Source organism: Malania oleifera, chromosome 4 (assembly GCF_029873635.1).
Source record: "Malania oleifera isolate guangnan ecotype guangnan chromosome 4, ASM2987363v1, whole genome shotgun sequence".
NCBI classification, from domain to species: Eukaryota; Viridiplantae; Streptophyta; class Magnoliopsida; order Santalales; family Ximeniaceae; genus Malania; species Malania oleifera.
The window spans coordinates 107,243,683-107,258,790 of NC_080420.1; the positions used below are offsets into that span (position 1 = coordinate 107,243,683).

General features: G+C 38.6%; 1 protein-coding gene across 4 annotated transcripts in view; it reads right to left on the reverse strand.

Annotated features, from left to right (window-relative positions):
• Positions 1 to 15,108, reverse strand: part of LOC131154318 (uncharacterized) — a 126,522-nt gene that overhangs the window by 26,372 nt on the left and 85,042 nt on the right. For all 4 annotated transcript variants that reach the window (XM_058107011.1, XM_058107014.1, XM_058107012.1 and 1 more), the window contains exons 32-37: positions 8,693 to 8,821; positions 8,529 to 8,614; positions 8,331 to 8,446; positions 8,100 to 8,212; positions 7,687 to 7,810; positions 7,292 to 7,410 (exon numbers count right to left, since the gene is read on the reverse strand). In XM_058107011.1, coding sequence (XP_057962994.1) covers positions 7,292 to 7,410; positions 7,687 to 7,810; positions 8,100 to 8,212; positions 8,331 to 8,446; positions 8,529 to 8,614; positions 8,693 to 8,821 — 687 coding nt within the window. The remainder of the gene's footprint in view (positions 1 to 7,291; positions 7,411 to 7,686; positions 7,811 to 8,099; positions 8,213 to 8,330; positions 8,447 to 8,528; positions 8,615 to 8,692; positions 8,822 to 15,108) is intronic.

A 15,108-nucleotide genomic window follows, 5' to 3' on the forward strand; every position in this document is an offset into this window, starting at 1 on the left:
AGATGTCAAGAATGCCTTCCTCAATGGAGACCTAGCAGAAGAAGTCTACATGGAAATTCCTCTTGGATTCGAGACACAAGCTACACACAACAAAGTCCGCAAATTCAGAAGATATTTATATGGGTTCAAGCAATCCCCAAGAGCCTAGTTCGAGAGATTCACAAAGGTAGTTAGGAGGTCTGGCTACTCTCAATGTCAATCAGATCATACACTATTTGTTAAATACTCTCTTGAAGGAAAAATTTCTATCCTCATTGTATATATGGACAACATCATTCTAACGGGAGATTATGAGGAGGAAATGAGTAGTCTCAAAAGAATTCAAAATCAAGGACCTTGGGAATCTCCAATACTTCCTAGGCATGGAAGTCGCACGGTCAAGGAAGGGAATCCTTGTCTCCCAAAGGAAGTATGTTCTAGATCTTTTGAAAGAGACTGGGATGCTCGGATGCAAGCCAACAAATACTCCTATGGATTCAACAACGAAACTAGGAGCCAAGGAAGACAGTGCACTAGTGGATAAAGGCAGATATCAAAGACTAGTTGGAAAACTTATACTTATCTCACACCTGACCTAATATTGGCTTCTCTGCCAGTATGGTGAGTCAATTCATGAACAATCCCAATGAAGAACATATGGAAGCAGTTTATAGAATCCTACGATATTTGAAGCTAACACCAGGTTAACGATTTTTTTTTGAGAAGAATCAAAGAAGAGATATTGAAGTATTCATTGATGCAGATTGGCTAGGATCAATACATGATTGAAGGTCAACTTCTGGGTATTGCACACATGTGTGGGGAAACCTAGTTACATGGTGAAGTAAGACGCAATCAGTTGTGTCAAGAAGCAGTGCAGAAGCTGAATTTAGGGCAATGGCACACGACATCTGTGAAGGAATATGGCTAAGAAGGCTTCTAAAGGAATTGAAGATTTCAGGTGAAGAACCCATGAAGATGTTCTATGACAATTAGTCAACCATCAACATTGCAAAGAATGCAGTGCATCATGACAAAACAAAGCATGTGGAGATTGATCGACATTTCATAAAAGAAAAAATAAAGGAATAATCAAGATGTTGTATGTGCCTACATGTCTCCAACAAGCCGATATCCTTACCAAGGCTTTGCTAAGAAAGAATTTTGATGATCTAAGTTCCAAGTTGGGCCTAATCAATATTTACAACCCAACTTGAGAGGGAGTGTAGAATTATTAGATATCTATTAGCCCTTTTTAGAATCTGATCTTTAGGGGATTTACAGCTAACATATCAGTTGATTTGTTAGCTATTTTTGGTTCCACAATCCTGGGGGATTTGGGTAGCATGTTACCCACATCTGTAGATAGTCTTTCCTATTTTACTGCTTTTCATTTTAAATAGGATATTCTATTTTCAGTAGGTTGTAAATATCCCTAGTAATTAGATGAGAGTTATAATCAATTTAAAGGGAATGTAATCTTTTTCATAAGTTAGTGGAATATTCAGTTTTATTTTCCACATTTCGACAATAAGCGAACTCCTATTTTGCACATAAACTAAAACAATAACTCCCATAAAAAAAAATAGCCATGAATATTACAAAATGACCCTTAAAGCTAATTTGACCAAAATAAACCCCAAAATTATGAAGTTACAAAAATAGCTACAGCACCCATAAATAACAGTACCAGACATAAACAAAAAATTAAATTAAGATTGTAAAATGGCATCATTCCCCCTTCTTGGAAACGACACACCTCCGTGCGAGTTGTCACCTTCGGTGCAGGGCACATGTCAGGGTCAATCTTCATGAATTCGTCATTGCTAATCCATCAATTCTCATAATCAGATCTGCCAGCTCATTTAGCCAAGAATCTGAAATAAATTCCAGCCCTAGTCTTCTCCTCTCCCACATGCATGACATCCTTAAATTTTTATGCCTTGCTAGAACTGGTTTTGGTGGAGTTCTTGAACACTTTGTATATCACCATGGAATGGGTACAAATCAGCCATATTAAAGATTGGTGATACATCCAAGCCTTGAGGGAGTTCAGTTTCATAGGCATTTTCACCAAATTTGGGCAGAACTTTACATTGTCCAATCTTTCAACTTTTCAACTTGTGGTAAGTGCCTGCTGGAAAACAATCACCCAGTCATCAACCTGATACTCCCCGAACTACCTATGTTGATTAGAAGGTTCCCTATAGAGTTGGTTCACACATCTTGGCATCACATTTTTGAACTCATTAAGAATCTCTTGACATCATTTGGGAACTCCAACTGCAACTTCTCTTCCTTTTGAAAGAGGATGTAAATCAGCCCATTTTCCTTACTTTCTTGAGCAAAATCCCTTTTATTTAAGAAAGCAAGTGAACAATCATTTTCTCGCAACTTAACATCATCATCTTTCATTGGTTTCAGCACTAACTTCTTTCTCACCATCATCACAAAAAAGGAATAAGTTTACCTGATACCATCATGGATTATGCCCCTGTCATATTGCCGAGGCTGCCCAATAAGAATATGACATGCATACATGGGAGCCACATCACAATAAACGGGACTTATTAAAGGATTTGATTGAGAAATTAAGAAGGCATCTCAAAGAGATGATTATCTCATTTACTTTGTCGAACCACAAAATCCGATATGGCTATGGATGTTTTTCTATTTTCAAGTCCCAGCTTGTCTTTCATCTCTTGAGAAACCAGATTCTCTCGCTACTCCCACTATCAATTATCAAGTTGCTTTCCACCCATGGGGCATCTAGTTTGAAAGATATTTTTACGAAGCCAATTGTTGCTGCTGCCTGGAGGGGAAAGTAGTGACATTTGAATGACTAAAGACTCACCATGGACGTCACCCTCAATCCCTTCTTCTGCCACATCATTTTCAGCTTCTTGTTGCTGCTCTTGGTCCTCAAGAATTGCATGGTGCATCTAGTTTGAAAGATATTTTTATGAAGCCAATTGTTGCTGCTGGCTGGAGGGGAAAGTAGTGACATTTGAATGACTAAAGACTCACCATGGACGTCACCCTCAATCCCTTCTTCTGCCACATCATTTTCAGCTTCTAGTTGCTGCTCTTGGTCCTCAAGAATTGCAAAGTTCTCTTCATAGTCAGCCTCCTGATCCTCAGAAAGATTAGGACACTTGTTGTTCAGCCCTCTTTGGACACTTTTGTTGTGGCCAAGCTCAAAGCATCTGTAGCATTTCACCACTGTTTCCCCTGGTTTACTTGGGCTGCTTTACCACTATTATTGCTGATTGGTTGGTTAGCACGCATAGGGGTTGCTGTCCGACCACCTTTAGTGCTACTACCCACCTTACTAGTTGATGTACCACTGCTGCGTTCTGTACCAAGCCTTTAGGCATGTTGTGGATAACTTATGACTCAACTTTTAGTTGCAAGATGATAGGCATCACTCACCTTATAGGGACACTGCAAGCTTACTTGGTCTTGTATGGTCATTTTGAGGCCATTCACATAGTGACTAACCCATTAGAGTGCGAGTTTCAGCAAGATTGCACCTCAATGAGAGCCTATGGAACTCCCAGGTGTATTCTTTGACTGACTTCCTGTCCTGCCTCAGGTTTTGAAACTTTGGTACAATGTTTGCTCATAATCCTGGGGTAGGATTTGAGCCTTCAGCTTCTCTTTGATCTTATCCCATCTTCTAACTTTCCCTTTCCCCTTGATCTCATGATCATTTCAATAATGTTTCCACCAAGTAGAAGCAAGTCTCCAGAGCTTTGCTCTCACAAGCTTCACTTTCCTCTCTTCAGGCACATCTTTCAATTCAAAATAAGTCTCAATACTATCGACCCAGTCCAAGAATTCTTCAGCTTCCATATCATGGTTTTTAATAACGGCAATGGTCTGCGTAATAGTCACGTTCGCCACCATTGTGGACATTGGGTAACAGGTAGCAGCCATTGTGTCCATGAATTCATTTTTTGCAAGAATCCTACGGACTGTAACAGTCTGTAACGGCTCGTAAATTTCCGTAACAACCATAACCGCACTGTAACAAACTGTAGTGGCAACATGACGATTGTAATGGCCGTTACGGTTGTGAATCGGTGGACCTCCAAGATATTGTCTTGTAACAATCTAGGAAGCCACTGATACTGTTACATAATGTCCATAATGGCTGTTACACACCGATTTTCATAACTATGTTCCACACTACCATCAAATTCTGAAATATTTACTCATACACCATACTCTTGTCTTTAGAATTTTGGAGAGCACATACGATGCGATCTTCCCATCTTAGTGGCCTTTCATTTTGTTGTGCAGACCTTTCACCTTCAGAACTCCTATCATAACTAGAGATGTCAATTTCAGCCTCAGATTACTCATTTATTTCCTTTCTTGCTCTTCTAACAAAATCATATTCACTATAGCCACCATTTCAAGGGTCTCGATTACCCATAGCTTGTATAACAAGCTGAGTCAGTTGTCTAACTTGTTCTTGCAGCTCTCCAAACATCTCAACAGTCACATATCTAACTCTATGGCCCCTGTTTCCTCTTCCACCCCTTGCCGCCATGCACCCACAAGAACAAATGTGCTCTGACACCAATTTGATGCAAATAGGTGTAGAAATAAAACAAGAAATTCAGAAATAAAGACTGACATTTCAGGATACTGTTTTAGAAGTCTTTCATGATTCAAATAACTACTAAATCTGTAAAATAGTAAAGAGATGACTGCTGTGAATTTCAGTTGGCAAATAAGACAATTTTTACTCACGACAGCAATTTAATCCTCAAATCAGTGCTTGTCTTGGCATCCAGAATGGTAACAGTGGCTCTCTGCTAGCTTCTCGTGCTTTTGGCTGCAATGGAGGGATTGGTAGGCACCGCAGGGTATGGTTTAAAACCCTAACCTCCAAATCTTCACAACCATAGCTGGTCTGAAGCTCAGTTCTGGAGAAAAATCTTCTCAAAGATAGAATGCCAAAAAACTCCCAGAAAAGTGGCTGAAGACTCCTATTTATACTAGGCCTAAAGCTTCCAAGAGAAGCCAACTCTTATTTTGCATATAACCCCCTCTAGAAACCACTTATCTTCTAAAGCTCCACTAAAAACAACTCCCATCTCAAAAAATATCCCTGAATATTACAAAATGACCCCCCTAAAGCTAATTTGACCAAAATATGCTCCAACATTGTGTAATTACAAAAATACCTCTTAGCACCCATAAATAACAACCCTTGACATGCACAGAAAATTAAAATAAGATTGCAGAATGGCATCAATATTATGGTCATTTGATGATGTTTTGATGATTGAAAAGCTATTTATGTGACGATTTTTCTGTGTAGTTGTTGTTTACAACTCATGAAACCAAAGTGATTTGAGAATGGTTTGCAAATGAAGCTGGACTTTTTTTTGGCATAGCATGAGTCAACCCATGCTCAGCACAAGCATGACAGGTCAAACAATGCGAGAGCAGAATCATGCATCGCATGAGCTAACTCATGAGCTAGCAGAACTTAAGTGCTATTTCCACAAGAAATTTTTACTTTATTACGTTTGATGATTATTTTGTGCTAAATGTACAATGACAACAAGCCTGCAGCTTAAAGCTCTCAGCCTGTATAACTCCCTGGTTGTTGAAGCTCTCTGCTGATCAGCTGGCCTCTGCTGCTGTTTGAAGAAGGAACAGTTGCAGGCTACTGATAGATAACTCTATTAGAGAGCTTTCAGTCTCCAAGGAAGAGAGCTTTCAAGAGATGCTTAGCTGCTCTCTTGACTTGGAACAAACAAAACCCAGGAGATGCTTGTAATTTTGCCCTAATTTTGATGCCAGGACCAAATTTGGTGTTTATTGCAAAAATAAGCTAATAAAAATATAAAATTAGGCCTTTATCTTTAAAATCCGAAACAGGAAAAATAGTCATTCTGTAGCACAAGTAGGTATTGGTAGGATCCCAAGTAGGATTGCGATCCTACCATACAATTAGGATCCTACAATCCAATTAGGATCCTACTTGATTTCAATTCTACATACGATCCGGATAGGGATTTTGATAACCATGCTAGTGATGATGACATCATCAACATAAACTACTAGACTGTCTCCTTTCTGCGGACAAAGACTAAATGATAAGAATACAATAGATAAAGCCAAATGTAATCACCACCACACTAAATTTGTAAGAAGCCAGGTGCTATACGCTCCAGCTAGAGGGGGAGTTCTAATGATTATGTTGGTCATTTAGCTTCACTAGTATGCACTAGTATTATGCTAGTAAGCGTGAATTAATAAGGATATTATGGTTGCTGGTATGTACTTGACATATATTATTAATAGAGGGACTGAGGGAGAGACCTATCATTGTGATTAGGTCTTCCATTTTACCAAAATATTCAACAGGATGAAAAGCAATGAGTGTAATTTCGATGGACACTTTCTACTTGATTGCTAGTTTGGGATAGAACTGAGTTTATGACATCTCTTTGGCCTTTCTCTTCTGGTAGTTTCCAAAGGGTTCTGTTTTCACACTTTTAGAGAAATTGGATGGCTTCATTGACCTAATGTTTTATTTTGATTTTCTTTTTTCGTTCCATTTTGTTTGTGCTTCCTTTTTTTTAATGTAGAAGGCTACCTTATCATCCACTTTGCATCTCCTAATCTCAATGAAATTTCTTTCTTTATCACCCCCCGCCTCAAAATACGAAGTACAAAAAAAAAGCAAAAACTAAACTATATATTAACTGCACACATGGAAGCCAACATAGTATCCTCCTAAATCCAATATGATACAAATGTATTTGTTGTGAACTACCCAAAAGAACTGGCAGTTTGTTATTTTCTAAATTCTAGTGGTTGAATGAATTCTATACTCTTATCACAATATATAATAAGAGTGATCTTTCTCTCTTATGGGTTTGATTTGCTAACAAGTTGGGTTCTTTGGGGCCTTTTGGAGTGTCCCGTGCAGATTAAATCTATTGTATCCAATAATATCATATGATTTACTATACTAACAATTGGTTGCAGGCCAAATGAAGAACTTGCACAAATGCCTATTGATGTTTAATATTACTAATTTAACAATCAGCCAACAGCCAAATTAACTCTACAAACATGTGCCACCTATATGCTTGCACAGCCATATGGATACCTTTCTTTTTCAATAGAACATATATTTATTTTTTTATTTTCAACAACTTAAGCATGGAAAAATGAGGTAAAAAAGTATAGGTCATACATATATATTTAAAAAAACAAATTCAACTAAGACCGTATAAAAGAGGGATAAACATATTACAATGGAATGAAATGCTTGACTTACAATATCAGCTTCAGTGTTGTCATTAGCCACTGCTTGTCTGACTGCCACATGCATGATTGCAAGCAATCGATTGTACATGCTAACATCAAACATTCTTTGCGCTTGCAGATAGAGTTCTCCTGAAGCAACAATGCAGAACCATATAAGTTTGCAGAGAAGATGATGGTTCTGCGTCACGAAACAGAAATCACATTATCAAGATAACAATTTCTTTTTATCTTCATAAAAGTTTGCAAGAAATGATGCAGTGTGAATTTCAAGCATCCATCAACCTAGTGTAGAGGACAATAATCTTCACTTATAATTGATTTTATCCATGTGTTCAAGTGCACACAAAAACACAGCACGCACACAATATCTAATCAGATAAACTCTGTGTCATATTGAGGCATTACCAAGACTATGTAATATCTCTTGCTTCACCCTGCTAGCTGCATTACCACTGTAGTTCGTTGACTTCTGAAGAACAAGCTCATAAATATCAAGCACAGATTTGAGGTAAGGCAGTGGCAAGTTTCCCTGATTGACACAACTAATTAGTCGAAAGATGAGTATATGCCACACCCTGTCCTCAAAATAATAATAATAACAAATGAATAAAATAAAAAAAAATTAAAAAAGGAAAATAGATAGAGGAAGACAAATATAGGCAGCAACTCTATTGTCTTTATCCCTGCTCATTAAGTCAAATCATCATCTTTGCCATATGAATGGGAATTGCAGGCAACTAAAGACAGTACATGTCATTAACGAAACATTATTCACCAGTGGAAGAAGTAAACTAAGATTTGGGCAATTTGATGAGTACCTTCGAAGAATGAGAAATCACTGTAGTCTGCAAACAATTCAATGCTGCAAGAGCAACCTCTTTACTACCATTTAAAATGCTATTCTCAACAAAATGTAGCAAGGATTCCCATCCTGCAGAAATGAAACATTATCCTAATGATTGTATTATCCTAATGGTGATTGTGGTGATCTAGAGAAAGAAACATAAGCAGAAAAGAAATAGTGAATGAGTATCAAATATGAGACATACCAGACCAGAAATTGTTTAAACTCCTAAGAAAGGGAAAGAACAAACGCAAAATACGTGAGATTCCACTGAGAACAAGTACAAGGGTCTCATCCCACTGTTTCTGAATTGTGTTGCGACTGCAAATTCATCCAACATACAATAATATTTAGAAGCTCCCCAGAAAATCTGGATATACAAAGTAGTCCAAACTTCAGATACCTATGATGTATGAGCATGTGAACTGCTTTTCCTCCTCGTGTCCCAAGTTCTTTCCCTTGCCATTCATCTTTTGATGAAGTTGCGGCCTACAAGCAGAACATTCAAAACTTGTCAAGACTGGTAGAAAAAGCTGTACATTATATTTGAGAAGCATTACAGCTTACCATATGAGAAGCACGATCCAAAGTAGGGAAAACATAATTCCAAAGACAATCCTCCCACATGCTCTTTGAAAGCTTTTGGCCATGACTGCCAAGAGTCTGGAAAAGTGTTCGGACAGCTGAATTTCTCACCTGATATACAGAACAGATTCAACCATTGTCAGTATCATTTTTCATGACAAATAATCACAAGTTCAATTTATTTTATATTGCTCATGCAAGGAGAGGACGTAAAGTTCCCTAAAGCAAAAGATTCAAAAAAAAAAAAAAAAAGATGAACATGCTAGCAAAAGCCAGATAAAACATAATGATCCAAGTATAGTTTCTGTTAGATTGCCACTTTACCTAAAAACTTAAACTATTAGGTTGTGGGCCAACAATGTATGTCAAGCTTTAACACTCCCCATGCAGCCCGAAAGCATGTGAAGAGATATACACATGATAGATAACACCCATTACAGGGAATATAATATTTTTTTACAGTAAACGTGGGCAACGAGATTAGAACCCAGGACCTCCTGGTTCAACAGTTTCTGAGACGAAACGAGCAGGATGTTGCAGCAAAACGTGTCCAAATCCTCACCACTGTGTTGGGTGAAACAGTTATAGAAGTAAATTTTCCCTTTGAACAATCAGAAATACAAGACAAAGAAGAAGAAATTTCTACAGAAATTTCAATTTCAAGGTTCCAGCTAGTAACAGTAGTAATCCATTTGGTCTTTAAAAACATATAAGGGTGAAGCCAATGCTTCAAAAGCTCTGTTATTTCTTCTCCTCCACACAAACCAAAAGACAGCGAGGGAAATGAGGGACAGCTTTCGTGATACCCTTTAAGTCACAGTAAATTTAAACAACTTTGATAAATTAGCATGACTTGCATTGTTCTAAATTAAACCGTGACAGCCCACTCCCATTGTGTAGGTATTGTCCGCTTTTGGGGCAAACCTCTCATGGTTTTGTCCTTCCTCAAAAGATGCCTACACAAGAGACTGATCCAATCCCCATATAAGTTAAGGCCCCTTCACCTCCCTGAGCAATGTGGGACTCCTCCCTGTCCCAAGAACCTTTGTTCTGGGCTATCTCCTGTCCCCACAAGGCACAGAATAGTGGGTATCACCCACCCTACTGGTGCCGTCCCAACTCAGATACCATATGTGACAGCCCACTCTCACTGTGTAGGTATTGTCCACTTTGGCGCAAACCCCTTACGGTTTTGTCCTTCCTCAAAAAGCGCCTACACAGGAGAGGGATCCAATCCCCATATAAGCTGAGGCCCTTTCACCTCCTCGATCAATATGGGACTCCTCCCCACCCCAAGAACCTCTTGTGTAGGTGCCTTTTCGGAGCAGGGGACATTCCAGAACTGAGGTTCTTGGGGTGGGAAGGAGTCCCATATTGCTTGGGGAGGTGAAGGGGGGCCTCGACTTATATGGGGATTGGATTCCTCTAATGTGTAGGCATCTTTTGAGGGAAAAAAAAAAAACCATGAGGGGTTCGTCCCAAAATAGACAATACCTACAGAGTGGGAGTGGGCTGTCACATAAACAAGTACATACTAGCCATGTTAAATATTAATTGAATTGTGTTAACTTATATTGGGAATTTCATTTGATTTATTAGTGGCAGGATAGGCTTAGATGAAAGCATATTATGAGGGATATGATAAAAAATAAAAAGGGTGGAGGCAAAGAGGGGAAAAAAAAAAAAAAACAGGATGGGGCATGTTGAAACCAGGTTCAAGACCTGGCAGCATGACAATCTAGCAGCAGCCACCTGGCAACTCAGAAAACCAGCAGCCAACACCTAGCGTACAGATGGCAGCACTGCAGGACTCTTGTTGCCACCAGTTGCAGCAGTCTTGCCATGTTTCCAGTCTAGAAGGAGACACTTGGCAAGCAGCTGGCAGCAAGTAGCTGATGTCTTGACCTTTCCAGCCCTGCAGAGCAGCCTCAACATAGAAAAGAATACCACAAATTCTTATTGTAAGCCCTAGTTCTAGAGAGAGAGAGAGACTTTGCAGAAAATCAAGGAAATCCAGAGAAAATCAGGAGAAATACAGGAAATTCAGAGGGAAACTTAAACTAAGTTTGAAGAAGCTGAAAATCAAGGTAGGTGTTCTTAATTTTCATTTATTCACCTTGGAATTTTGGATATTCAAAGGAAATAAGTGTAGAAACTTGCATAGAGTTGAATCCTAATAAAGGAGATTTAAGCTTGTTATTTCTAATTACTTGATATGGCTGCATATATGTTTTCTTTGATTGTCATAGCTGCATATCTTGTTTAGTTGTGAAATTTTCATGTGTCCACTGTCCATCTTGTAAGATGATTGTTTTACTTGCTATGGAAAAGCTTGTGTATGGATATGTTGAATTGCGATTGTGTGAAATAGCTAGCACCATGTCTTCTTGTGGCTGTGATATTGTGGAATTTGAGCAAGTAGGGATTGTGTCTCCCTTGGGTAAAAGGCCTTAAACCTCTAGAGGGTATTTCCGTGTTAAGTGGTGGTTGGCCAGGCTGGAACCCAGTGGGGTGAGGACTTGAAGGGAACCATGAATGTTGCTCAGAGGACTTCGTTGTAAACCTAAGAGGTCCATATGAATTGAGTTACAATAGATGTGCGGCTGGAGATCAAATTTGTGGAATTAAAGTCAAGCGATTGTGTGCTACTAGCCAGCAAGCCTTATTTTTACTTGTGCCAGAGGGCATTGGCATTTGGTTTGCCAAAGGGCACTTGAGCCATGTTGCAAGGGGGCATCAACCTTGTGCTGGCCAAAGGGCCTTTAGAGTTTTTCGTTGTTGCGCAAGTTACTTCTAGCCCAACTAGGCCAAAGGGTAGTTCATTTTGAGTCATTGAAAAATTGAGTTTGAGCATGATAAATCCAAAGAACAGTAATGTCACAAAGTTAGGCACGATGGACAGTGGTCAAGATTGGATTGCTAGAGGACAACTGAAATTTGAATACTGAGCACCTACTTGTGTTTCAAGCTTGAATGTCAAAGGACGTATAAAACAAAAATTGAGCAGTGCTATTACTCGAGCTAGGAGTTAAACGGTCAAGCCTTGAGGAATTAATAGATGGAATTTGAGCAGATATCAAGTGGTTGTGCAGACCAATCTACTTTTGTATTGTGTGGCTTGCACAATATTGAGTACACTGTAAAAAATTTGAGAATGGTATCCCAAGATGTGAAGGGGAGCTTAGGCGCAACGCATGGTTCGAAATCGCGGTCGTAGGTAACGTCGCATTACGGTCGTGGGTGTCGCGGGACGCAGGTTTTGCATAACAAGAAGTGGGAGTAACGGTTGTGAATTTTTTTCACGCATGCACAACCATGTCAAAATCGAAAAATAAGCATGAAATCCATTAATGCATGATTTTTAATGAATTTTGACAACTTTAATTCAACCTACAAATGCTATGATCTTTATATTAATTTTAGTGCATTGCATACAAAAAAAAGGCATATTTTTTTAAAGTGTGCATTAGTTTAATGGGTAAAAAAGATGTAGAAATGTAATTAAAATGAAGAATAAATTAATTAAAGATATAAAGTTACTAAAAATGAGTCAATAGACTCAATAATTTATATTACAATTTACAATTTTAAAAAATAAATATGGAATTGTAAATCTTACAATTTAATTATTTAAATGGTAGTGTACTTGAGTCAAGTGAGACTTGACTAATTGTGTAGAAATTAGAATTTATTATAAATTTTATATCTAATATTAAATTATATTTTAATAATTTTATACTAATTTTTTATTTTAATTAATAAATTCTACTTATATAATCATTTACAAATTTGCATACTAATTAAATAATAAATAAAAACTGAAATTATAAAATAAACTAAATTATTAATTTAGAATAAATTGGTAATTTACAATTACATTATCTAATGAAGTAGAAGAACTGAAGAAACATACCCACTCCCGAGTCCCGAGTCCCCACCAAAGCTGCGAGAGAGCTGCAACCTGCAAGCCTCCAAAATTTGGAGGAATCGAAGGCTTCAAAGCTTATTTTTGGAGCTGCAACTGCAAGCCTGCGAATGGAGGCGACCTGCAGAGCACAGCTCCTTCAAGCGACAAATCGAAGATTGGAAGCTGATTTTTGGGTTCTTACGCTGGACAAAGGAGACGAATTGACGAAGAGGGAAAAATCGAAACACCTTCAAGGGAAAAATCGAACACCTTCAAGACGAACTTCCAGTCAGCTGACCTGCGATGGCTGCAAACAGCGAAGAACACCTTCAAGACAAAAATCAAAGCTGATTTTGGGATTTTGAAGCTTCAGATCAGTAGATTGAAGCTGTACGAAAGAGACCAAGAGTGAAAGAAAGAACAGCACAACAAATTGAAGCTACGAAGCTGCTTTTCGGTTCTTTGGGGGCTTCAAATGAGGAGATCTAAGCTAGACAATGGAGAAACACACAAAATGGAGCAGGTTTGAGGAGATAAGGAAGGTACGCAGTAGTGTAAGGGGCTGTTGGCCGTAACGTGTCGTAACGGACGTTACGGGCCGTAACGTTAGTGTAATGGCCGTTACGGGCCATTACGGTTCCGTAACGGCCATTACGCACGTGAATGTTCTGCTCACCGCTAATGCCGCCTATAACGGTATGGGAGAGATGATTTTCCATTACATAACGGCCGTTATTTAATACCATGGCGCAACGGTAAGGTTGTCACCATGTGACCTCCCAAGGTCACAGGTTCGAGGCGTGGAAACAACCTCTTGCAAAAATGCAAGGTAAGGCTGTGTACTATAGGCCCATTGTGGTCCGCCCCTTCCCCAGACCCCGCATACCACGGGAGCTTTGTGCACTAGGCTGCCCTTTTTATCCCAAGATGCGGAAGAGTAAGATTCAAAAAGCCTTTGGGATGTGGAACAATCCTTGAAGTGTAATTCATGACGATATATTGAGTGTGGGGACCTTATCTACCGGTAATAAAAACGTGGGAAGTAATATAGGAAATCTTCGGTATAACAACCTTTTGGGAAGAAGGGTTACAGGATGAACTTCTTCACAAACAAAGAGAATGAGTAAGAACCTCCAAGTGGGGTGCATTTTGAAAGGATCTCAAAGATAGATTTTGAGATAGGAAAGGCATTTCAAGAATGTAGTTTCCTTTAGTCAAACTGGTGGGGGTCTTGGTTGACTTCATGAGCTGCGAACGGCTTCGGGAAAGGAGTTTGCTTTGGTGAATCAGATGACGGAGGTTCTGCACTCTTCCAAGGGAGTTGAGTTTCTTATGGACAATGATAAAATATGGATCCAAATCAAGTTCAGGGCTACTTTAGAAATGGAGATGATTTAGTGTGCTATTTAAAATGCGTAGGAAGAACTTGATTATTCCAATTCCTACGTGGGGCTTATAGGAGTTTCAGCAAAAAGATAGATGTGTGTGTTAATCAACGAGGATGTCGATAATATGGAGCAGCGGAAGATGTCATTGAGCTACGTTCTTATATTCATGACACATGCCAAATGGCTTGTTGGGCAACGTTAGAAGGATACACATTCATGTTGTATGGATTATGGAAAGAGCTTTGGTTAATATGGATTTGATTATGGAGGTACCATATGATGCATTCTTAATGTCACTATGACATTGTGATGGATCCAAATTATTATGGGAGCATTTTCTTGGGTTAGGTTTATGACCATTAGATGACAAATGGTTACTCATACATAAGCGAGAATGTGATGAAAAGACTTTATTTTAGGAGAAACCTCAGGTGAGCAGCTTACTTTCCCCAGTGTCCTTTGGTTCACTAAATGAGCAGCTTGATGAGTCCTCAGGGGTGGGCTCTTGACATCCTTGAGGGGCATCTTGGGCTTTTGTGTTAGTTGGGAGCCCTATGGAGGACAAATTGAAGAATGAATTCGCGTGTCACTCTCGATTCAGAGATTGAGACATAGACTTATGCGGCCCTTGGGTACACTGTCTCAAACCGAATTGGACTATCGAAGGATGTTGATCATTTGCATGGCTAACTCAAGTAGTACATGGCACATGGTCATAAATTTTTGCGAATGTCAAAATTTCCATCGAATTTTTAATTTCCACACTCAAAATTGAAATGGTAGTCAATTTCTGTATTGCAAAAATTCCATTCAAAATTTTCCGCAAATCATCCAAATTTATCAAAACATCAAAATTTTTGCAAACTTTCATGAAATTTTAACTCTAAAATAAAATTTTTTAAAAATTAAAATTTCTGATTTGAAGCAGAAAGAGAAATTTCTTTGAACTAAAGATTCTTGCAAGCATGGTTTTAAATTTCTGCAAAAATATCAAAATTTCCTAAAAATTTTTGCTTCCAATCACCCCTTGAAATCAAATTGGCAGTAAATTTGCTTCTTGCAAAGTTTTTGTCAAAATTTTCATGAAACTTCTGAAATTTATC